A 25,053-nucleotide genomic window follows, 5' to 3' on the forward strand; every position below is an offset into this window, starting at 1 on the left:
TACAAAGTCGACTGGTGCAAAAGGCGCAATCCGAGAGATGCAAAATATATTTTAAGTTATAAGACAGTTTGTGTATATTAGATTTAAGAATTCAAATAAAACATTTCCAAAAAGCCTAGATCTTTGCAATTAACAATGGGTTAGTGCAGTGATAATAGATATAAATACCTGTCCTTAATTATACTGAAATAGAAGCTTGATAAATCTCTTGTGATTAAGGCTTCCAGTAGACGAATAACTTTCCCAAAATCATACCCTTTGTACGCCTCAGAAACCTAAAGCAAGGGGAGATGAACATAAGTCAGATAGTGCAGTTTTCCTGTTTAACCACCGAAACCCGAACAAATTTCAACTTGCTCCATTCGTGTGGTGAGTCCAGGTACACTTCCTGCAATCATCAAGTGGCTCGTTTCACCACGTACCGTGACAATTGCAGAAGGCGGACTTAGAACTCCCCATGCGAACAGAGCGCTACAGATCGCGGACACAGAAGGAGCAAATTGAAATTCGTTTGGGTTTCAGCGTTAAATTTACAGTTAAAGTTACAACATAAATGGAAGTTGTTTTTTTAAATGTTCTTGTAAAATAATATCTATGAATGGAATAACGCTACTGGAGGGTTCTCCTTATTTATTTTTTAGCCGATACACATCAACCTGTGGAATGGAAGCGGAATGAAACATCCATCAGTAATTTTAAGCATATATACGCAGATCCGTATATAGTTTGAAGTGGCTATGGGATCTGTGTGTTGATTTCCTTTGGGGCATTTTCAAAGGGGAGTTACATTATACAAGCATTCTGCAATCTAGTGTTATTTGTTTTATGCACCTGCATATATATGAGTTTTTAAAAAGGTAGTGCAATACTGTTGTATGGTGATTACATTTATGCACTTTATTTGGGAATTGGAAGTAGTTCCATCTACACAAAAATTATTTGCACGCTTTACTGGGTTTTATCTGATTCCAAGGGTGGTCCACCCACCAAACCTCTTTCAATCTATGACAATTAGAAAGCCATACCTTGCTGGAATAGTCTTGCAGTAAGTGCAGCATATACTGGTCTATCACATACATCTTGGTGCTTGGCACAGAGTCCGTCTCTGGAGTGAACCCATTTAGATTACCCAACATGAACCGCAACACGTTCCGCAGCTACAAAACAAAATAAGAAAAACATAGAGCACGCTCCCGTGATAACATGATACAAACAATGCTTAGTCTGTTGAGTTAGCTATTTGTATCTCAAACGCTCAAAATAACATTCACCACGACCAAAGTGTGATTTACACGAATATTTTTTGTGTGTTGCAGAAAAATGATTGACATGAACAGAGATGAATGAATGAAACTGGTAAATTGTAGATGTTTATCTTATATCTTTCAATATCTAAGGATAACAAAAGGAAAGACATATACTAGCACCTTCTCACAATACACTTGTATTGTGTGCTTCCTTTCACTTTAAATAACCCCCAGTATTGCAATACTTGATTAAAGGCAAAATATACACATTTGTGACTTGTTGCAGACAGTGCTAATTGGGTAAAAGAAAAACACAACATTTTGCTCAGCACACTACGGTGCTTCCAGAAATTAAACACTTTCTCCATAGCAGGAATAAGCCATCCTTGAACATCCATATAGTTGTTCTATAATTTGTCTAGATGTTCTAGAATAAATTCTAGAATGTTGTTCCAGCCATATGTTCTAGAATTCCCATGATGCTCTAATTAAATAAAGTAGGCAGGTTTTGCTAAAGATCTGACAGTAAATGCAGGGGTCCATAGTGAGCACTGTAAGTAATGGGCTGGTAATTTAGCAATAGTTAAAGGGACATATACCGTAGTCCCAAAAATAATAATCATGTTTTCTGGACTATAATTTCAATTCTGTCCACCCCCTTTGGTATTAAAAATTTCCAGTACCAGGACTCCACTGCTGCAACCGCTTGCTACGTCTTTCGAAGACGTCAGCATGCTTAATGACATCTTCCGCAATCTGCTTTAAACTGAAGCAGTGGATTGGAAAAAGGAATGCTTGGCAAAACACCGTTATAATCAGCAGCATTTGATTTCAGGGCCGAGCTTCACTTTGTTCTGGAGGACAAAGTAACTCTAGTGGCTGTCAGCAAGACAGCCATTTGAGATGTATTTAACCCAGCAATGTAAAACCTTGCAATTTGTACAAAATGTGTTAAAATGAAAGGACCACTGCACCCAAACTCATTTCATTGAGACAAAGTGGTCTGGGTGAAGGCTGTGATCCTTAAAAGGTTGATTTCAAGCACTGTCTACACCATGTTCAAACCTTTTGCTTCCTGTCAATCAACGGCAAAAGACCGGTCTCCTGTGCCCCTTTCCGTCGGTATAAAGAGATTAAAGAGATGTGGAGAAACAGAATTAAGTTCTTATTTTTCCTCTTCCAGTGCAATGCGTGTCCCAAATGTGTCAGTACTGAACTGGATTGTGATGCCAATTTCTAAACATATGAGCCAATTGCTTTAACATGCATTTAAAAAAATGGAGAATCACATAGAAAAGCAACACAAGTTACAAGTGATTCTTCAATTATTTATTCCATGACTTAATTTCCATAAAAGCGATGTTGCTCCTTTAAGGAAAAATATTGATGTTTGAGACATAAGTTTCCTGTTTATGTCACTCCTTATTTGATAAGCACTGCACTGATAGCCAATGCAGTTTGTTAAAACCGCTCTGGGCATATGCCTGCCTACTCTGTAAAACTATGCTTCTCCCTAACCTGTAGAGGGGAAGAATATACTTGGATTACACAGACTTCCTCATAGATTTCTATGTAACAGTTTGAACAGGAGTTGTGTAACTATGAGACTGAAATACGTTTATAAAAAGAAATATGAATTAAGATGCTCCCACTGAAAGCAAAGAAGATCAGGATTGGCTGCAAATCCAGACCTTTTCTTGGTCCCGACAGAAGCAGCAGATTTAGAGGAGAGTACTTTTTATGTGTAATTTCACAGCTCATCATATCTTACTTTGTTGATGTCGTCCTGTGCCGAATTAAGCACGCCTGGTCCTATCATCACTTCAGTAAACACATTGGACTCTGCCACCCACCAACGAAGGACATCTGCTCCATATGCAGGTTCCTTAAGTTTGTCCTAAGTTGGATACAGACAATTCTTAGTGCACAATTAATAACATGCATGCTTACTCAGGTTACATCTACTGGAATGGATGTCTCAGAACGGTTGAAATACAACTAATTCTGACAGTGTAAGTTATGTTATGAGAAGTGTTAAAGGGACGCTCACTCCGAACCGTTAAAACACTTTAGCGTGTTCAAATGCTTTATGTGTGAAAAGCAGACAACTGGCCCTGTTACTTCCTGGTTTGGTTAGCTCAGTGGAGCTACACTAAAGAGTAGGGAACGACCGATATTGATTTTTTTAGAGCCGATACCGATAATCTGTGAACTTTCAGGCCGGAAGCAGATAACTTGCCGATATTCTGTACATTTACCATTTTGAAAAAATAAACAATTTCTTAAGGTAAATGCACAAAATATACATGCCACATGTAGTGGAAGCAGTGTGTTTAGACTGGGGAGCTGTGTGTAGTGTGTATAGCAAATGCAGTGAGTGTTTGAGTAGTGTGTATATATAGTGAATGCAGAGTGTGTAAAGTGAATGCAGTGTGTGTGTGTGTGTGTGTGTGTGTGTAGTGAATGCAGGGTGTGTGTGTAGTGTGTGTATATAATGAATGCAGTGTGTGTGTGTTTGCATTCATTATATACACAACTATACAAACACACACTACACAAACACACACACTGCATTCATTATATACACACAATACACACACACCCTGCATTCACTATACCCACACTACACACACACATACACACACTCTGCATTCATTATATACACAACTATAAAGAGTGTGTGTGTGTGTTTGTGTAGTGTGTATATAATGCAGAGTGTGTGTGTGTGTGTTTGTGTAGTGTGTATATAATTAATGCAGTGTGTGTGTGTGTGTGTAGTGTGTGTATAATGCAGAGTGTGTGTGTGTTTGTATAGTTGTGTATATAATGAATGCAGAGTGTGTGTGTTTGTGTAGTGTGTGTATATAATGCAGTGTGTGTGTTTGTGTAGAGCGTGTGTATATAATGCAGAGTATGTGTATAATGCAGAGTGTGTGTGTTTGTAGTGTTTGTATAGTTGTGTATATAATGAATGCAGAGTGTGTGTGTGTGTGTATAATGAATGCAGAGTGTGTGTGTTTGTATAGTGTGTACAATGAATGTAGAGTGTGTGTATGTAATGGATGCAGAGTGTGTGTGTTTGTATAGTGTGTGTATGTAAAGAATGCAGTGTGTGTGTTTGTGTAGTGTGTATATAATGCAGAGTGTGTGTGTGTGTATAGAATTAATGCAGTGTGTGTGTAGTGTGTATAATGCAGAGTGTGTGTGTTTGTATAGTTGTTTATATAATGAATGCAGAGTGTGTGTGTGTGTTTGTGCTGTGTGTATATAATGCAGTTTGTGTGTGTGTGTGTAGAGCGTGTGTATATAATGCAGAGTGTGTGTTTGTATAGGTGTGTGTATAATGAATGCAGAGTGTGTGTGTGTGTATATAATGAATGCAGAGTGTGTGTGTGTGTGTTTGTGTAGTGTGTGTGTATATAATGAATGCAGTGTGTGTATTTGTATAGAAGTGTATATAATGAATGCAGAGTGTGTGTGTGTGTGTGTGTGTGTGTGTGTGTAATGAATGCAGAGTGTGTGTATGTAAAGAATGCAGTGTGTGTGTTTGTGTAGTGTGTATATAATGCAGTGTGTGTGTGTATAATGCAGAGTGTGTGTTTGTATAGTTGTTTATATAATGAATGCAGAGTGTGTGTGTGTTTGTGTAGTGTGTGTGTAGAGCGTGTGTATATAATGCAGAGTGTGTGTGTGTATAATTCAGAGTGTGTGTGTGTGTATAATGCAGAGTGTGTGTGTGTTTGTTTGTATAGTTGTGTGTATAATGAATGCAGAGTGTGTGTGTGTTTGCATTCATTATATACACAACTATACAGAGTGTGTGTGTGTTTGTGTAGTGTGTGTATATAATGCAGTGTGTGTTTGTGTAGAGCGTGTGTGTATAATGCAGAGTGTGTGTGTATAATGAATGCAGAGTGTGTGTGTGTAGTGTGTGTTTATAATGAATGCAGAGTGTGTGTGTGTGTGTGTGTGTGTTTGTGTAGTGTGTGTGTGTATATAATGAATGCAGTGTGTGTGTATTTGTATAGAAGTGTATATAATGAATGCAGAGTGTGTGTTTGTATAGTGTGTATATAATGAATGCAGAGTGTGTGTGTGTTTGTATAGTTGTGTATATAATGAATGCAGAGTGTGTGTGTGTTTGTATAGTGTGTGTATATAATGAATGCAGAGTGTGTGTGTGTTTGTGCGTGTGTTTCTGAAGGGATGTAATTTGTGTAAAATGTAATTTGTGTAAAATGTAATTTCATTAAATTTCTAATATTTATATGCTATATTATTTTTTGTCCCTCCTCCCTGCTTGTTACCTGGCCAGGGAGGGGGGATAAGACAGTCCCTGTTGGTCCAGTGGCATGTACTGAGCAGTGGGGTGGCGGGGGGGCGGCAGCAAGCGCTTACTTACCTTTCCAGCAGCTCCCTTCGGCTCCCCAGTGTAAATCTCACAGTTTGCGTGCCGTGCAGAGCGTTGCCATGGTAACCCGTGGCAACGCTCTGCGGCCGCAGGACTCGCAAAATTTACACAGGGAGCTGCTGGGAAGGTAAGTAAGCGCTTGCTGCATCCCGCCCCCCCCCCCCCCTCACCTTGTAATGAGCCCGGCGGTCCTAGGAGGTATTATCGGCAATATCGGTATCTATATTGTCCGATACCGATATTGCCGAAAATACCAAATATCGGCCGATAATATCGGTAAAACCGATGATCGGTCGATCCCTACTAAAGAGGCAGCAATTGCCCAGATCACCTGCCTTGTAAAGACTTCTCATTGAGCTGCATTGGGAAGTTTGTGATTGGACGGCCAAAAGATGGCTGGGCGGTGTTAAAAGGGGAGGGCTTGCAAAGGCAGCAGACAAGAGAACTGAAAGTTTTGCAAAATGTTTTTAGATAAACCCCCAAAAGGAAAAAAAACGTGCAATTAAACGCATTCATGTTTTAATTTGGGGCATATCTACTAAACCGTGATTTTCAAGTTTGTTTTTGTGCGCTATGGAGATTCCCTTTAAAGGAGAACATTGTACTGTAAAATAATGTGAGGGGAGAGGTGCCCAGTTCTGTTCATGTTATATCCAAGTACACAGCTATTCAATAAATCGAATGTAAATGCTTATTTTTATTTGCAAAGAGCAATGTCTTCTTAACTCTTGGAGTATGGGGTGTATAAAGAGATTACCAGATTAGCAGTTAATAACTGAACATCACAGTTAAAAACTGTTACAGGTGACTTTCTTCTTGGCTTATGGAAGTTCATTAAAAGCATAAACACTAAGAATTGGCAAAAAGTAATGTTAAAATTGGAAATTGAATTGAAATGTTCTAATAATAATATTAACAAGAACAATTCTGGGGGGCGGGGCCGGACGCCGAGCTGGACGGTCGCAAGACAGACCAGCTCCAGCAAAACATGAGCTTTTCAGCGATTAATCTGCAGTTTTGGCCACATATTCCGACCGGCAGTGGCGGCCCTCGATGGGCATAGTGCCCGGGACCCAGGGAGAGGCTAGCTCGCTGAGTTTTAGTCCCCTGGGAGGGTAATCTTCGAGGCTGAAATTGAGGCCTACTCCAGCGGTGAGCGGAGCGGACGGCCGCTGCCCCGCTATCCCGCCGAATGGTACCCAGCCGGGGGCCTGGGCCCTCGAGGAACCGGCCCTGTTCCCCCCCCCCCCCCTGGACCGGGGGGGTGATCCCGGTCCTCACCCTGAAACCCTGGCACCCTGACCGCCACGAATGGGACGGAGGCCTTGCAGTACTGCCAGATCTTAAAATGGCGGGGAACACACTTAACCTCAAGATCTCGGCAGGAGAGAACTACCCCACGACCGCCGCATCCAACGCGGCTCCATAGCGCTGCAGGATCAAACACCCATAGACTCCAGCCGTGTACCTGCAAAAAGGCACCATACTGGGACACTTACCTCGTGGATCCCTCCTCAGGCTCTCAGCTCCGGTAAGGAGAGGGATCAGCAACCAGTGGCGGGAAAAAGGGCACAACGCACCAAGCCTGCAACCACCAGTCCAGCAGAGCATATCAGCCCTCACTCTGCACCACATCACCACTTGGACACTCCGGGGTCCAAGCCCAGAAAATCCGATGTCGCAAAGCACCCCATGCAGCACCGGCTAGCCAGCCCACAGCAGCCGCAACGCGAGCTGAACACCAGACAACAGGGAGACCAAATTGACTCCACAGAAGGCAGGACTTTCCAGACACAAAGGGACCTTCTAAGCATGATCTGAATAGTCCTTACCCTCCCTAGTGTAAATATAACGAAATGCTACCTGCCTTACTGTATTTTAAGTATTTTCTGTATTCATGTATAGCTATCAGCGGCTAGGGCTTGACAGTATATCTCTCGAGCGTTACCTACTGCATCCATGTGTGGCTAAGGGGAGTAAGGGGTGAAAATAAATCGTTCATACCTAAGCATGTACTTACCTAAAATAAGCTTATTACCTGCACGTAACCGTATAAATCTAACGCAAAGCTATCTTCCTGTATATTTTCTTGATATCTCATAGAATCGCAATCTATACAATACCTACTCAGCATGATTTAAGCGTGATCACATATATATAAAAAATAGTGCACAGTACTACTACACCCCAATGCTCTCTATACTATGTAATCTTTGTTTTGCAATATACACGTGGATTGCCTTTGGGGTACCATGTGCTTGTATGTTACCGTCATATGCACTACAAAAATAAAGAATTAAAAAAAAAAAAAAAAAAAAACAAGAACAATTCTATCAATCATTGCCTAACATAACATCTGATAGGGTAATTGAGGACCACCTAAATACAAATATATTCCCCACCATTTTACATGAAATGTATATAATCTTTATAATGTTAATATTTGCAAACACAATAAACCTCTAAAATTTGAGATAGCGGACTTTATTTAAGCAACGCCACATTATATTGCGTTCTTGTAATATCAAAGCAAATCATCAGAAATACCTAAATTATGATTGGCTCAATCATTAACTCTAATCATTCAAAAGATATCGACCTTTTTCTTTTTACAGAGGTAAGTGATTACTAAGCATTCTGTTAGTTTGATTCAGAATGTACAATATGGGACAAGGATTAAACCAGCCCTTTTCCCAGCCTTTATACGTGTATAGAGTTCAGGTTGCCAAAGTGCTTTATGTGTTTAGAGTGTAACACTCTAAACACCATGACCACTGCAGATAATTGTAGTAGTTCTGGTGCTATAAGTTTATGTGCACCATCCCATAAATGTTTGTGTTGTGTGAGCATGTTACGCACATTTGTGTGGATGTAACATCTGCATAGCTATCTGTATTGACACATTAAATTAGAATACACATACTGATTCATAGAAACTGACAAATAAGCCTGTGGAGAGACAGGTGAAAGAGGTCCGTGAGATGATACTTTACTAATCACAGTGTATAAGGAGTTACAGGTAGACATTGCAATAAATCCCACACTGACTAATAGCTTCTCTGACAGGGCATTACACCATACCTGATGGCTGTGGGGGGAATGTATGGGACACACAGGGCATTAAAACATACCTGATGGCTGTGGGGGGATGTATGGGACACACAGGGCATTAAACCATACCTGATGGCTGTGGGGGATGTATGGGACACACAGGGCATTAATCCATACCTGATGGCTGTGAGGGGATCTATGGGACACACAGGGCATTAATCCATACCTGATGGCTGTGAGGGATGTATGGGGCACACAGGGCATTAAACCATACCCGATGGATGTGGGGGGATGTATGGGACACACAGGGCATTAAACCATACCTGATGGCTGTGGGGGGATCTATGGGACACACAGGGCATTAAACCATACCTGATGGCTGTGGGGGGATGTATGGGACACACAGGGCATTAATCCATACCTGATGGCTGTGAGGGGATCTATGGGACACACAGGGCATTAATCCATACCTGATGGCTGTGAGGGATGTATGGGGCACACAGGGCATTAAACCATACCTGATGGATGTGGGGGGATGTATGGGACACACAGGGCATTAAACTATACCTGATGGCTGTGGGGGGATGTATGGGACACACAGGGCATTAAACCATACCTGATGGCTGTGGGGGGATGTATGGGAATCACAGGGCATTAAACCATACCTGATGGATGTGGGGGGATGTATGGGACACACAGGGCATTAACCCATACCTGATGGCTGTGGGGGGATGTATGGGACACACAGGGCATTAAACCATACCTGATGGATGTGGGGGGATGTATGGGACACACAGGGCATTAACCCATACCTGATGGCTGTGGGGGGATGTATGGGACACACAGGGCATTAAATCATACCTGTTGGTTGTGGGGGATGTATGGGACACATGGATTTTAGAAAAATTTTAGTGCTTAGGTCCAGCTAGCGTTTTGGCAGATATGCCCATGTGTACTAGCAACGGAATTCAGAAATGAGTCTTGCAACAACATGAGATGCATGTCTGTAAATTGGCCGTTGCAATTTCTAGTGAAAGCCTCTGTTATACAAACCCCAAATACAAGGCAGAAAATTATAGGAAATAAACAATAATTTAAAAATAATTAAATCTTATTTTCATAAAAAGGTTTAACACACCTATAACTATTGTGCATATCTTCCAACATTGAGACGGATTAATGTTAAATTTGCCTACGTCTTTATATAATTTGCTATATTCACCGTGTAATTGAAAATGGCAAGAAGGCAAAGATGTCAAACTTGCGGCCCACAGTTGATATATTAGCAGCCCACCTGCCATGGGGCCACTTTGTGTTGTGGCTGCGACCAGCTACAAGATAGGAAGGATACTTCCGGTCTGATCCTGGTCTTCCCTCCCATGGCCGATCGCGTCTGGCCTGGTTGGCCAAAGAAGCGGAGAAGAGAGCAGGGCAGGAACTAGAGGACAGGCGGCTCACCGTAAGTAAGGGGAAGAAGAGTTTGGTTGACCATCCTGTGTAGTGAAGGGAGAGGGGCCAGTGTATTAGAGTGGTGGGAGGGGTGGCAGTGTGTTAAATTGGGGGGGAGGGCAGTGTATTAATTTAGAGTTCTGGGAGGAGGGGCAGTGTATTAAATTAAAGTGGAGGGAGGAGAGGCAGTGTATTAGATTAAGGGGAAGTGTATTAGATTGGATTTGGGGGCAGTGTATTGGATTTGGGGGAAATGTATTAGAGTGGGGGAGAGGGGAGTGTATTGGATTTGTGGGCAGTATATTAGAATGGGGGGGAGGAGCCAGTGTATTAAATTGGGTCTGCATGGAGGCGCTGAACGCTCCCCATGGAGATTCTGAATGGCATGCATACATGCACAATAGCCTCCCAATGCTTTTCTATGGGAAAGCACTGGATTGGCTGAGATCATCAAGTTTGATAATCGTAGCCAAAGTGAAGAACACACTCATAGGACTTCAAAGTCATTAGTTTTTTTACAGCTGTGCAACAGCATACATTCACCATTTCACTCCCATTACCAATCTTATCTTTATATGTCAAGGTAGTTGGACGTCTCCTGTTTTGTTTACTTTGAAGCCCTACGAGCACGTCTCCTGTTTTGTTTACTTTGAAGCCCTACGAGCGTGAGGACATCCAGTGTCAGTTAGGAAATTCTAATTATTTATACTGTACTTTTCTAAATAAACCTACGTTTCTATGAAAACTAAAGTTTTGGCTTTTTTTTGCGGCCCACATCAACTCAAATCTTGTTTATTTGGCCCGTGTTACAGTGGCGGATCCAGAGTGGGGGGCAACGGGGCAATTGCCCCCCCCCGAGATTCTCCCCTGCCGGCTAATGCAGGGCTGACATTGCCCAAGTGCCAGCCCTGCATTGTGCCTGCAGACCGGGGAGGGAGATCAGTGATCAGTGATCTCCCTCCCCGGTCCGCAGGCACATTACTGACAGCCGACCGGCAGGGGAGGGAGAGAGGACCCGGGAGCTGTTACCAGCAGCTCCTCCGGGTCCTCCTCTCGCGAGATTTGGAGTGTTGCCGTGGTAACCACGGCAACGCTCCAAATCTCGCGAGAGTGAACTCTAGCCCTGGAGCGCGGGCTAGAGTTCACTCCTACCACTGGGACCACCAGGGAAAGAAAGATGTCCCCCTCCTCCCAGTAAAGGTAAGAAGGGAGGGGGGACATAAATTATATATTAATTTAAATTAAATGTAAAAAAAAAAAAAAAAAACACACACACACATTAAACAAAAAAAAGCCCCCCCCCCTCCCCCCTATCCTTCTTCTACACACACATTGCCCCTGCCCCCCATACACACACACACACACATACACACACATTGCCCCTGCCCCCCCCCCACACACACACACATACACACACATTGCCCCTGCCCCCCATACACACACACACACACATTGCCCCTGCCCCCCATATACACACACATTTCCCCTGCCCCCCATATACACACACACATTTCCCCTGCCCCCCATACACACACACACATTGCCCCTGCCCCCCATACACACACATTGCCCCTGCCCCCCATACACATACACACACACATTGCCCTTGCCCCCCATACACACACATACACACACATTTCCCCTGCCCCCATATACACACACATTGCCCCTGCCCCCCATACACATACATTGCCCCTGCCCCCCATACACACACACACACACACATTTCCCCTGCCCCCCATATACACACACATTTCCCCTGCCCCCCATATACACACACATTGCCCCTGCCCCCCATATACACACACATTGCCCCTGCCCCCCATACACATACACACACATTGCCCCTGCCCCCCATACACACACACACACACATTTCCCCTGCCCCCCATATACACACACATTTCCCCTGCCCCCCATATACACACACATTGCCCCTGCCCCCCATACACACACACATTGCCCCTGCCCCCAATACACACACACACATTGCCCCTGCCCCCCATACACACACACACACACACACATTGCCCCTGCCCCCCATACACACACACACACACATTGCCCCTGCCCCCCATACACACACACACACACTGCCCCTGCCCCCCATACACACACACACATTGCCCCTGCCCCCCATACACACACACACACACACACACACATTGCCCCTGCCCCCCATACACACACACACATTGCCCCTGCCCCCCATACACACACACACACTGCCCTGCCCCCCATACACACACACACACTGCCCTGCCCCCCATACACACACACACACACACACACACACACATATTGCCCCTGCCCCCCATACACACACACATTGCCCCTGCCCCCCATACACACACACATTGCCCCTGCCCCCATACACACACACACACTGCCCTGCCCCCCATACACACACACACACATTACCCCTGCCCCCCATACACACACACACACACATTGCCCCTGCCCCCCATACACACACACTGCCCCTGTCCCCCATACACACACACTGCCCCTGCCCCCCATACACACACACACACACATTGCCCCTGCCCCCCATACACACATTGCCCCCACATACACACACTGCCCAACATACACACACTGCCCCCCATAAACACACTGCCCCCACACACACACTGTAACTGTCACACACCCATACTGACCCACACACACACTGCACCCCTGACATATACTGCCGCCCTCACGTACACACTGCAACCTTCACACACACACACTGCTAATACACTGTCCCCCTCACACACACACACACACTGCACCCCTCACACATTGCACCACTCACACATACCACTGCTCCTCTGCCCTACTACAGCCCCATTTCCCAGAGGACCTCAGGTAAGTTGTCAAACAGTTCTTAAACAGTTTGACTACTTACTCTGGGAGCTGTAGTGGTTATTGTGTCTGGATTATTTATTTAAATAATCTACAAGTGCCCCTCCCGAGATCAGGCTCTGGATCCGCCACTGCCGTGTTAGCCTTTGAGTTTGACATGCTTGTGTGTACATAGTCACAAATAAAATACCAAATTGTTAATATGATTGCAAAAGATGCAATTTTCCAAAATGGAGTTAAATTTAGATGTGTTTTAAACAAACTTCAAGAGGTATTTACAGAAGGAAAGGTAGCCCCATATTGCAAACGTTACACTGGTATTAGTCTTGGAGCCTACAGAACCTTTGAGTTGTTCCCCCTAGACTTCTATAATATTGCACTTAATCTAGATTTTATCAGAGTAAAACAGACATGTACTCACTGCTCCTCCGTTGATCACAACATCAGGATCCACCACATTTCCAACAGATTTGGACATCTTTTCCCCCTTTTCACTTAACGTAAAGCCGTGGACAACAATATTTCTATAAATTAATATAAAAATGTTCATCAACAGCAAGTATTAACCAGACTGAGTGTATTTGCTGCTGGCGTTTTAGTAAAGAAAGTTCATGCGTAGTATGAGCCTCCGGTCTTGCTTTAAATCCCTAATTTGTTGACATATTAGTTATACAGGATTATAGAATGACTATTCTACAGGATAATAGAATGGACTATTAACATCCCTAAAACTGTGCCTCGACTTAGAATCCCTCTCTATTTTTTTCTACGGCTACCCACTAGTCCAGAGAAATTAATGCATAAAATACAAGCAGACTAACATATCCACAGATGTAAATCAAAACGTAAGTACGTCAGAGTAAAGTAGTGGTATTTATTAAAAGAAAACAAACAAGTTGAATATACAAGGTGAGGCATGAATCTAATTTATTTTGTTTTAATTGCTGGTAAAGGTGGCTGTGTCTAGAGGATTATGGGTCATATATATATATATTATTTTTTTTTTATCAACTGGAGAATTTGTGGTGGGTCTTTGCCATTTACAGGCTGCCTTTCCCCAAAAAGTAAATAAAATGACAGATTTATTTATCTTGTCCTAGCTAATTCAGAATACAAATCCCAATGTGTTCTACTGACCTATATGGTGCTTTATTCCTGGCAGCAATACTGGTGAGTAGGGATGACTGAAACCAGCCTCCCAATTGGTCTTTGCCTTCCATGTACACATCCGCTCTCTGCTCCGCGTCTTACAACATAGAGAAAGAGAAAGAGAAGTGAATAAGACATAGCACAGAGATATCATTACTCCAGAGGGTGGAATCAAACAGTTAACGACACAGCAGGCCGTGCACAGACAATCTATGGAGAAGACCCACTAAACTAGGTTTTGTGGAAAACGAAGGTGGAAATTGCACATTTTAGGACATAAACATCTGATTTAGAAAAATAAACAAATTAAGGATTTGATTTCAAATCTGGGTGATTGGACCTGAAGTTTGTAATTATCTTGTCAAATGCAAGTAAAAATGGCAATGTATCCAAAACTTTGCATATACAAGGTTTGTCTAACACTACCACCCTTTCTAATATCAAAGGTAAGGAAAAGATATTTTATAAAATACATTTTTATTGTTTAGTTGGAGATTGGTATTTTAGTGTAATGTAGCAAAATAGCTGAAGGAGAATTGGTGAGATTCGTTCTGGAGGCTTAACTTGATAGCCACTTATACACCTTGCCAAAAGAGCTTAATGTGATTGCAATCCAGCCACAAATGTAGGTAAGTTTCAAAACCTCAGTGACACCTCCAGTGTTTAACCCCAGACTGCAGAAAATAAAAAGTTTATTGATCTGTGTAATATAACTGAAGCTAGAGAACATAGAATTGTGTATGTACCTCAAAAGCACATGTGTATAAACCTCAGAGGCAATGGAGTATTAGAAATGTACCATTATTTGAAAAATGTTGGACCGTTCTTGGTCAGATAAAGAAACCATCAGCTCTGGTTTCCATGGGGAAGTCAATGCTGGGACCAGAATAGCATAAAGCACAGAGAAAATGAGTTAGAAGTGGGTCTGTAATGCACAGATATTAAAGAAAAAAAAAAGGCAGATGGCTAAATAGGTAATTTGAGGAGTGAAGTAGGACAGCTGAATGTATCTAAAACGGTGTTCTACCACTCTCTTTCCAAGTCAGCAGTGAGTTAATTGCCCCATTAAAATAAAGGTAGGTGAGGCACACCAGCTAAGTTGGAAGAACCCCAAAAATAACTGAGTGACAATCCCATGATTCCTGACAGGAGATCGGGATTGTCCAAAAAGGAATTTGTGGGGAAGCGGTAAATGGATGTAGGACTATATGTTCTTATTGCTTTCCAAAACATGAGGGTTGGAGGGATAGTTACATGATTGGTTATCATTATATGATTTTCAATTGAGAATAGATTTTAATAAATAATATATGGGAAGTATAATAAAACACGTAAGCTCCATTACTGAACATAGGTGTAACAGTAGGTATAACTGGAACTTAAACATTTTGTAATCAGAAAAGTTGTGTAGGGGGCGGGGCCTGACAGCCAAGATGGCCGGACGCGCATTCTGAATCCTCCTGCACCGGCAGACACGAATCCACTAATCCTGCCCAAAGCACAGGGGCTGGCAACTTCAGGTGTTTGGAGCAAGACGCAGCACCTTGCAGGGATTACAGCGATACCAGTTTGGCTCCGATCCGAACTGGTAAAGCCTGAACCGGCCACGCGGCCTAAAATGGAGCGGTGCCTGCAGCATGTGGGAGGCGGCCGATCACCCGGCAAGGGACCCGCTCCCATACGAGACACACACACAGCCCTGCTATACCCCCTCATGGACCGGCGGGGGTTATCCCGGTCCTCGCTGGGTACGGTCACCCCCAACCAAGCGACAAAATCAGCAGACAGGCAACAACGCATGGGCCCACCCAAGATGGCGGCTCAGACGCGGCCCGCGAAGGGGAGAACCCGTATCAAACCGCCTATACATACCCTGGAGTTCTTTGACCGGCTTGGTGCGAGCCTCTGGTCGGCACTCCACATTAAAGGCCAGGCCTTCAAGATGATATTGCAACAAGCAGCGGCGTGGATACGCCCTACAACCAGCCACCGCTTAAACAGACACCCGCCAGCGGCTCCCAGGACGGCTACCCGACGGTGGCTACGCCAGGCACCCAAACGGCAGGGACAAGCAATGCATCACCCGGGCGCTAGCTCCAGCTTGCACGCACACCAGGGGGAGACCATCCTTCATGCCAGAACTACTTCTCGCCCAGGGACATCTGCGACCTGCAAAGCGTCGCCATACCGCATGGGTGAACTCCCAGACCCCTGCACCCGAGAGAACAAGACGGCTGAGCCGACATCCCACACAAGCTACTCACAAGCTCTAAAAGCCGGCGTCCAACCAGGCTTCCAGCTTCCCTTCCACGGCACAGATGCACACAAGAGAGCAGCAACCATGATCGACGACGCCAAGGCCCTATGGGACTTATCGGTATGTAATCTGCCAGAGCCGACCACAGGTGTAGGCTGACCCCCACTAACTCTAGCTGCCGCACGGCGGCCTGGACTGCTGACATGCTACCACATCTACGCAGCCCTTGCGGACTATGTCCCTCCAACTCTTTATTTTTTATTTTTCATGCCTTGACCTTCTTGTGACAAGCGAATGTTAGAAATGTTGATAGTTGTTTTTACAGCGTATAATGTAATGCTTAACACACACCTTACTGTTAAACCTATACCGTTCCACTTACTTATACAGCTATTTGCATGTAAGGAATAACCGTATTACAGCAACCTCATCTGTGGTTAGCCAGCAACGTAGGCTGCATAACTAACTGTACATAGCTTCTGACCCAACCGATAGATAATAGGCAGCGGGCTATTACTAGCGGAAGGTTTAACATATGCTGGAGACTATTTCTCGTGTTTGTATTTGTTATATCACCTGTGGCCTGTTATTTTACTTTTTTTGCCCTATCTACTAAGCTGTTCAATGAAGGCATTTTGTGGCCCGTCTCTCTAGCAATACCAATCCACTTAGGCTGCCTAAGCTACCCTCTGCAGGACTTCTTAGCCTGCGAAACTCAATTACTAGCATACATTGCATATTTAAGCTTATACTAATCTATTCAGTATGTTATGCCAGATGCAGCCAACCACTAACATATATATTACGTAGTAACATCAGCTTGGACAACTAGCCTGCACTGCTCTCTATTACCATTGTAACCTGTATTACACTACTTCAGTTTTTTCATTATATTAACAGTCAGCCTTGATAGAACTCTGTGTTAAACGTTAAAAAATTAAAAAATGTGCAAAGTTTTTCCACTGCCTACTTGATGTAAACATGTGTTCAACTCTACATACCCTGACTATTGTGGCACGGTGTGCTATTTGTGAATCTCCATGCACAAATAAAATAAAGAATTTAAAAAAAAAAAAGAAAAAAAAGAAAAGTGTGTGAAGTATGATGAGATGGCAACTTATTACATCATTGTAAAAAAAATTTTTTTTTATCGAATTTAAATACCCATACCTAGTCACCCTATTAGCTTTAAGGCAAAAATAGTGCCTTTGCATAGCATGCTAAGCTGCCAGACAGGGAGATCAGAGTATCTTCCTAGCTAGCGCAAAGTGCCCCAGCGCGCACACATACATAACACACAATGTAGATAGCGCACACACATATATAAGACAAACAATGCATATAGCCAATACACATACTTAGCACAAATAATGCATATAGCCAATACACATACATAACACAAACAATGCATATGGCGCACACACATACATGACACAAACAATGCATATAGCCAATACATATACATAACACAAACAATGCATATGGCACACACACATATATGACAAACAATGCATATAGCCAATACATATACATAACACAAACAATGCATATCGCGCGCACAGATACATAATACAAACAGTGCATATAGCGCACATACATACATAACTCACACAACCTCACAAAGAACCCATACAGAACATGATTATAATTCCTGAACATACATAAAGGTTACTTCAAAAAAAAAAAAAGTTAAAAAAAAAAGTAAGGCACCTTTAGGAACTTCAGAGTTTTAATATGACACAGTGCTACCAAAATGGTGCCTAGCCCCATCCTAAGACATTAAAAGGAATGATGTTACACACACTCGCACACACGCGCACACACGCACAATGACACGACTGCTTTACTGAGTTTCTCGTTGGAGGGAAGGAACATGACCTCCCTAGATTTTCCACTCACTGGTACATTGGTCCTGATTTTAGTTTTTTTTTTTTTTAATTCTTTATTTTTGTTGTGCATTTAGGGTACATGTGCTTCAACAGTGCCACAACATCAGATACTAGCAATTCAAGATTTAGACAACATATGGCATAGGTCAGTAGTGCACAAATTTTTATAATAATAAACATGCTTGCAAGGAACTCAGCACAGGTTATGTACTTCAAAGGATAACAGTGTATGGGTCGTGTCCGTCTATGATTGGTAACGTGTGTTTAGGGTAGGATGTACACTGGTGTCAGCGTGGGATGAACGCTTGTGTAGGTGAGCAGTTACTGGCGAAAAGCTTGGGTGGTATGAACCTGTTTGTCCTTGTCCCGCTTCTCCCGTGTGGTAAGAAAAGAATGGGTACCTGCTGTAGGCGATACATGATGTCGCCAGGTGGTCGCTGCCGGGTACCATTACGCCTATCGCCATTGTTGGCCGGGTTGTCGCGTCTGGTAGGTAAGCTGTGGGTGTTCAATTAGGAACATGCTCAGTTAAGGTCAGCTGCGCCTATGTGTTGGGTCGTCACCTTATCGTCAGTGGGCTGTTGGTTGAGTGGACGTTGCCGCCAGTGGTGTGGCGTGTGTTTGTGTCGTCTTTAAGTCGAACATGTAGGCTATAGGCATACATTGAAAAGTGGAAACATAAACGAAAATACAGGAAATGATCAAGCAATAAAACATACCCCTCAGGTGATAGTGTGTACTACATAGCAGCCTCTAAGGCCGCGCCTGTCGGTGTGCTAAGGCTCTAGTCTGAAGTTAGGTTGACAATATAGTAAGTGAGTATACTAGAAACTGTGGACCTGTATAAGATTGACCTAGGCGTAAATATAGACTAGTGTATATTACAAGAGCCACACTGGTGGTGAATAGGGGCATACATGGGCATGTACGTTTAGCAGACATAAGTTGATACAAAGAGCCATTGGCTCGTTGTAGGTCATGCGAAATGATACGGTCAGCGTAAAGTTTAACCATAAACGAAAATACAATAATACAAAAAATACAAAAAATTAACCCCCTCGTGTAATGGTATGTGCTACATGGTAGCCTCTCTGGCCACTCCTCTCAGTGAGCCAGTGCTCTAATCTGAAGCTAGGGCCCTCCTGACAGTGAGTGAACAAGCTTGCAACCATAGACATGCATAGTATCGACCGGGGCCTCAGTATCAACAGGTGTGGATTATAATAGCCGCACTTGTGGTGACTAGGGGTAGGCAAGGGCACACAAGATAAGCCGACATATAGAGGTACATAGAGTCAATGGCTCGTTTAGGACATGTGAAGTTTCAAGGACCGTTTTTTTCGGTGCCGACAGTAGCGAAAGAGGCCCGCGCACAGGCCATTCCCAGCTGATGGGTGTCAGGGCAAGAACCAGAAAAGTCAAAAATTAAATATAAACGATTAGGAGTAAAATTAAAAGTAAGAGTGTTGTGGTAAGTGCCTAGAAGTCACCAGAGTTTCTGCATGGGCCTGTCCACGTATTCTCCATGGGGTAAAGGCGTCATGTCGCCCGGGTTCGGGTGCTTTTTCATAGCGTTAGGTACCTGTGGTCCGTGTCCTTGGGTTTCTGGTGTCCATGGTGTTATGGTATTGTGTATCGTGTCCTTTCCAGGGCCAAACAGTGGGTCCAAGACTCCATTGGGTGGGGTGTCTCTGGCTTTAGGTCGTAATTGTTGCATACGCATCTGGCGTAGAGTGCTGGGGGATGAATGGGGTGATCCGGTTTGGGTCCCAGATATGGGTGCGGCTTGGGGAGCCGTTGTCGTCGGTGGTTATTACCGCTTGGGGTAGCGAGTCCGGAGGTAGGCCCAGGTCCGTCAGGAATGCCGGTGCGTCCCGGATGTCCCGAATGGTAAGTATGTTGGATCCTCTTTGGACTGTCAGTGCCCTAGAGGACCGCCAGCGGTAGTCGATCCCTTGGGTCCGGAGCATCGAGGTGACTGGTCTGAGCGACCTGCGCCAGGCTAGGGTGCCAGCGGACAGGTCCGTGTAAAATGAAAGGTCCATGTTTTCGAAGCGAAAGGGGGTTTTGCCCCTGAGGGAAGATAGCATTGCCACTTTCTCTCCGTTGTTGCGGAGGGTCAGAATGACATCTCTCGAGGCCGCAGCTGGAGCACTTTTTGGCTTTGGGACTCTAAAGACCTTCGTTGGAGCGATCTTTGCGGTCTGTCTTTGTGGGAGCACGGCTGGTATCAGGCGCTCCATGAGTTTAGGCAGTTCAGCCTCTGGGACGTCCTCTCGTACTCCCCTGATCTTTATGTTCGAGGCTCGCTTGGCGTCCTCGAGTACCGCGAGGCGGTGCTCGTAGTGCTGAGTCTGCTGTTGCAGGGCTTGTACAGTGTGTTGTAGAGTAGTAATACTCTGGGCCTGGGCTTGTGCAGAGCCCTCGAGTTGTGAGATGCGTCCTGTCAGGCCTTGCAGATCGGCGCGGAGCGCTGTGACATCGTCATGGATGCTGCGTTTCAGGTCCGCTAATAATGCTTTTAGGACCGCTGTTGTGACCGGCTCTCCGCTTGTTTCCATGCCGCTTCTTTTTGCCTTCTGCGGTGGTTGCAGGGGTTGTGAGTATCCCTCTTCCTCGGACATGTCCTCGGAGAAATCCGAGCACCCGCCATGCAGAGCCGCCATGTTGGATTCTGTGGCTCCATGTGCTTGCCTCCACATCTCCCCTATTGTAAGTCCCGGGGTGGGCTTGTGTGGCATCAATTTCTTACCCTTTCGTCCCATGATGTATTGGGGTGCTTGCTTGCTTGTTAGGGTGCAGAGGAGGGGGTTGGTTCAGACTTTTCTCCGTGTTAAGCTCGGAGCTCCCTTTGATGGCGTCCGTTCGCTTCAGTGCTCAAACCGGAAGCCCTGATTTTAGTTTTGAGGATAGCTCACCATGGCCCACTGAACTTCACAGATTCAAAGCTGCCCTAGCATTGTGCCAAGTATTGTTAGCAAGCTGGATCTGAGGTTAGGAACACTATTTATGTTCTAAAACAAGGGTTACTGTATCCAATTGCCCAAATACACATATAAACTGAAATATCCACCTTTTAAAACCGTACAGTTGGTGGAGACCATATACTTTGCAAGGCACATTAGTAATAACGTAAGCAGTTTGTTTATTCATAGTTGTGTGGTCTAGCAGACAATATATGACACACGTATTTATTACATCAATTACATCATCTTGGATGTACCAGTGCAAACCACAGATCTTGGCACTGATAGCTGAGCTAATCAACAGGAGAATGGGAAAAGAAATGATTAGTGTCAGAGCTTCAGAGTAGCTGGAGAGTCAAAGGATATATGATACATGGCTATAGGAGATCCAAAAAAATTCAGTATAATAATTCATATAAAAAGACCTATTATCACACATTACATGGATAGAATGGTTTAGATACAGAAGATCACAGTTACTCTATGCACAGTAACAAGATGAAGCAGCCAGGGGATACGTTATTAACAATTCAGTAGATTAATGGCACTAACTCATTTTATATCACTGTTTCAATCAGGTACATTTATAGGAAGTGATTTGTTCTTGCCTATAATCAACACTGGTGGCAATCTGCAACATTCATTGCAGACAGTGTAAATCCAGAATGAAAAGTGCCCTCTTGTGGTCATTCATTCGCTCAGCAGCACTGTGTTAGAGAAGAACTGAGAAAAGTAAGGCAATGTGCCTTTTTATAATGTAGAATGCACTACATCTGCAAATAGAGACTAGATTAAAGTATTACCGAAGAAGTAAAAAATCTATTTGAATAAATGCTGCCGGCTTGTCCGAATACCAACACAGCTTCCTTTTGGGAGAAGGAAAGCATCATCAAACAAAAAGAAAAGGCAGACATTCTAATTTTCGTGTAGCACTAGTTATGTTCTGTTTTTACATACGTCGTAAGCGATTTCTGTGTTTTGCCCTCTTAAACAATAGGACCAAAAATAAAAGGCACGAGCGCAGGTGTTGCTCTCGTGCCTTTTATTTTTGGTCCTATTGTTTAAGAGGGAAAAACACAGAAATCGCTTACGACATTGTATGTAAAAACAGAACCTAACTTTTTTGGCAAAATCGATTTCCATTATATAATGACAGAAATAAAAAAAAAAAAATGTAAAAATAAAAAAAAATTACACACAGCAAAAAACACTTTCCTATTTGTAGGAAAGCAACGTTACAAGATAATAGGGATCGACCGATATTGATTTTTTAGAGCCGATACCGATACCGATAATCTGTGAACTTTCAGGCCGATAGTCGATAACTTGGCGATATTCTGTACATTTACCATTTTGAAAAAAACTATTTCTAACGGTAAATGCACAAAATATACATGCCACATGTAGTGGATGTAGTGTATTTAGACAGGGGACCTGTGCGTGTAGTGGATGCAGTGTGTATTTGTGTAGTGTGTATAAATAGTGTATGCAGAGTGTATAGTGAATGCAGTGAGTGTTTGTGTAGTGTGTATATATAGTGAATGCAGTGTGTGTTTGTGTAGTGTGTGTATAGTGAATGCAGAGTGTGTGTTTGTGTAGTGTGTATATATAGTGAATGCAGTGTGTGTGTAGTGTGTGTATAGTGAATGCAGTGTGTGTGTATAGTTAATGCAGTGTGTGTAGTGTGTGTATAGTGAATGCAGAGTGTGTGTTTGTGTAGTGTGTGTATAGTGAATGCAGAGTGTGTGTTTGTGTGTTTGTATAGTGAATGCAGAGTGTGTGTTTGTGTAGTGTGTATATATAGTGAATGCAGTGTGTGTGTAGTGTGTGTATAGTGAATGCAGTGTGTGTGTAGTGTGTGTATAATGAATGCAGTGTGTGTGTAGTGTGTGTATAGTGAATGCAGAGTGTGTGTTTGTGTAGTGTGTGTATAGTGAATGCAGTGTGTGTGTTTGTGTAGTGTGTGTATATAATGCAGTGTGTGTGTGTGTTTGTGTAGTGTGTATATAATGCAGTGGGTTTGTGTAGTGTGTGTGTATGTAATGCAGTGTGTATGTATGTAATGCAGTGTGTGTGTGTGTGTGTGTGCAATGCAGTGTGTGTGTGTGTGTAATGCTGTGTGTGTGTGTTTGTATGTAATGCAGTGTGTGTGTATGTAATGCAGTGTGTGTGTATGTAATGCAGTGTGTGTGTGTAATGCAGTGTGTGTGTGTATGTATGTAATGCAGTGTGTGTATATAATGCAGTGTGTGTGTGTAGTGTGTATATAATGCAGTGTGTTTGTGTAGTGTGTGTGTATGTAATGCAGTGTGTGTGTGTATGTATGTAATGCAGTGTGTGTGTGTGTTTGTGTAGTGATGTAATTTGTGTCAAATGGGGGGGGGATTTTTTTATGTTAATTATTTTAAATTTTTTTATATTTAAATTGTGTTTTTTTTTCTTTTGGTCCTCCCTGCTTCTTACCAGGGAGGGGGGATATAGTATTCCCTGGTGGTCCGGTGGTTTGTTAAGTACTGTGGAGGGGCCGGCAGCAAGCGCTGACTTAACTTGCCAGCAGCTCCTGCAGTTCCCCAGTGTAAATCTCGCGGCCCTTAGTGCCGCGCGGAGCGTTGCCATGGTAACCCGTGGCAACGCTCTGCGGCCGCGGGTCTCGCGAGATTTACACTGGGGAGCTGCAGGCAAGGTAAGTCAGCGCTTGCTGCCGGCCCCTCCAGGACCGCCAGGCTTGTAATGAGCCTGGCGGTCCTAGGAGGTATTATTGGCAATATCGGTAGCTATATTGGCCGATACCGATATTGCCGAAAATACCGAATATCGTCCGATAATATCATTAAAACCGATGATCGGTCGATCCCTACAAGATAACACAATACTTTTTCAAACATTGGTGAATATACTCTGTAGGTACCTCAAGTGGGCGGGGCCATGCTGTATGTCAGGACCAGTTTGAGCTATAAAATAATCCCTGTTGATAAAGGGAACTTCTTGAATAAATCAGGGGGATTAGGGGTTAACATTAAATTCTAATCATTTTCAGTAAAAAAAAAAAAAGAAAAAGAAAAAAAAAAGGTTAAAAAAATGAGATTAAAAAAATGAAATAAAATGGGGGGCGGGGCCTGACCTTGCAGCAGAGCAGTCGCACGATACCAAAGCTCCTGCTCCTGGCGGCGATATTTATCGACACCAAGCGACTACGGACTCGATGCCAGCTGCTGGAGGCAGGGGGAAAGCAAGCCCTACCTACTGATACCACACATGCAGCCCCTCGAGCCGACATCACCCAAGCGACCTCTGCGGCCTACAAGCATGGCCGGGGTAGGGGGAGACGGCATAGAGAGAAGCTTTACTGTAGGGATACCCGTTCCCCCCCCTATGGACCGGCGGGGGTTATCCCGGTCCCCACCGACAAGCAACAAGTCCTCACCCACACCTTCACTTTGCATGAAGTATCGGGCTCGACGCAAGACGGGCCTCGTGCACAGGCCACAACACAAATGGCGCCTACAAACACTGACCCCGGCGAAGACATGATTGAGCGCTCCCTCCGACGTATAGATGAGGCCTTCCAGCGCTTCTGGGAGAGACTGGAGCAGCGCATGGCACTACAGTCGCCAGAGTATGTGCGGGAGGCCAAGGAGAAAGGGCCGAGCGCGCCCCGCTCGGGCAGATTCCGACCCGGAGCACACGCTACCCAGGCTCCCTGCCTTCCTGGGCCGAAGGCCAAATGGGGTATATCCCCACAGCATCGCCCACGACGCCAGAGGACCACCCGTCGCTGGCGGCGCTT

At 44.1% G+C, this 25,053-nt stretch overlaps 1 protein-coding gene across 1 annotated transcript in view; it reads right to left on the reverse strand.

The window, feature by feature from the left end:
- The window catches only part of IARS2 (isoleucyl-tRNA synthetase 2, mitochondrial), a 74,810-nt gene that overhangs the window by 3,168 nt on the left and 46,589 nt on the right, over positions 1–25,053 (reverse strand). The window contains exons 15-19 of the mRNA XM_063443815.1: positions 14,143–14,251; positions 13,427–13,529; positions 3,019–3,144; positions 1,026–1,157; positions 169–275 (exon numbers count right to left, since the gene is read on the reverse strand). Of these exons, the coding sequence (XP_063299885.1) occupies positions 169–275; positions 1,026–1,157; positions 3,019–3,144; positions 13,427–13,529; positions 14,143–14,251 (577 nt within the window). The remainder of the gene's footprint in view (positions 1–168; positions 276–1,025; positions 1,158–3,018; positions 3,145–13,426; positions 13,530–14,142; positions 14,252–25,053) is intronic.

This window comes from Pelobates fuscus, chromosome 2 (assembly GCF_036172605.1).
Source record: "Pelobates fuscus isolate aPelFus1 chromosome 2, aPelFus1.pri, whole genome shotgun sequence".
In the NCBI taxonomy this organism is placed as follows: domain Eukaryota; kingdom Metazoa; phylum Chordata; class Amphibia; order Anura; family Pelobatidae; genus Pelobates; species Pelobates fuscus.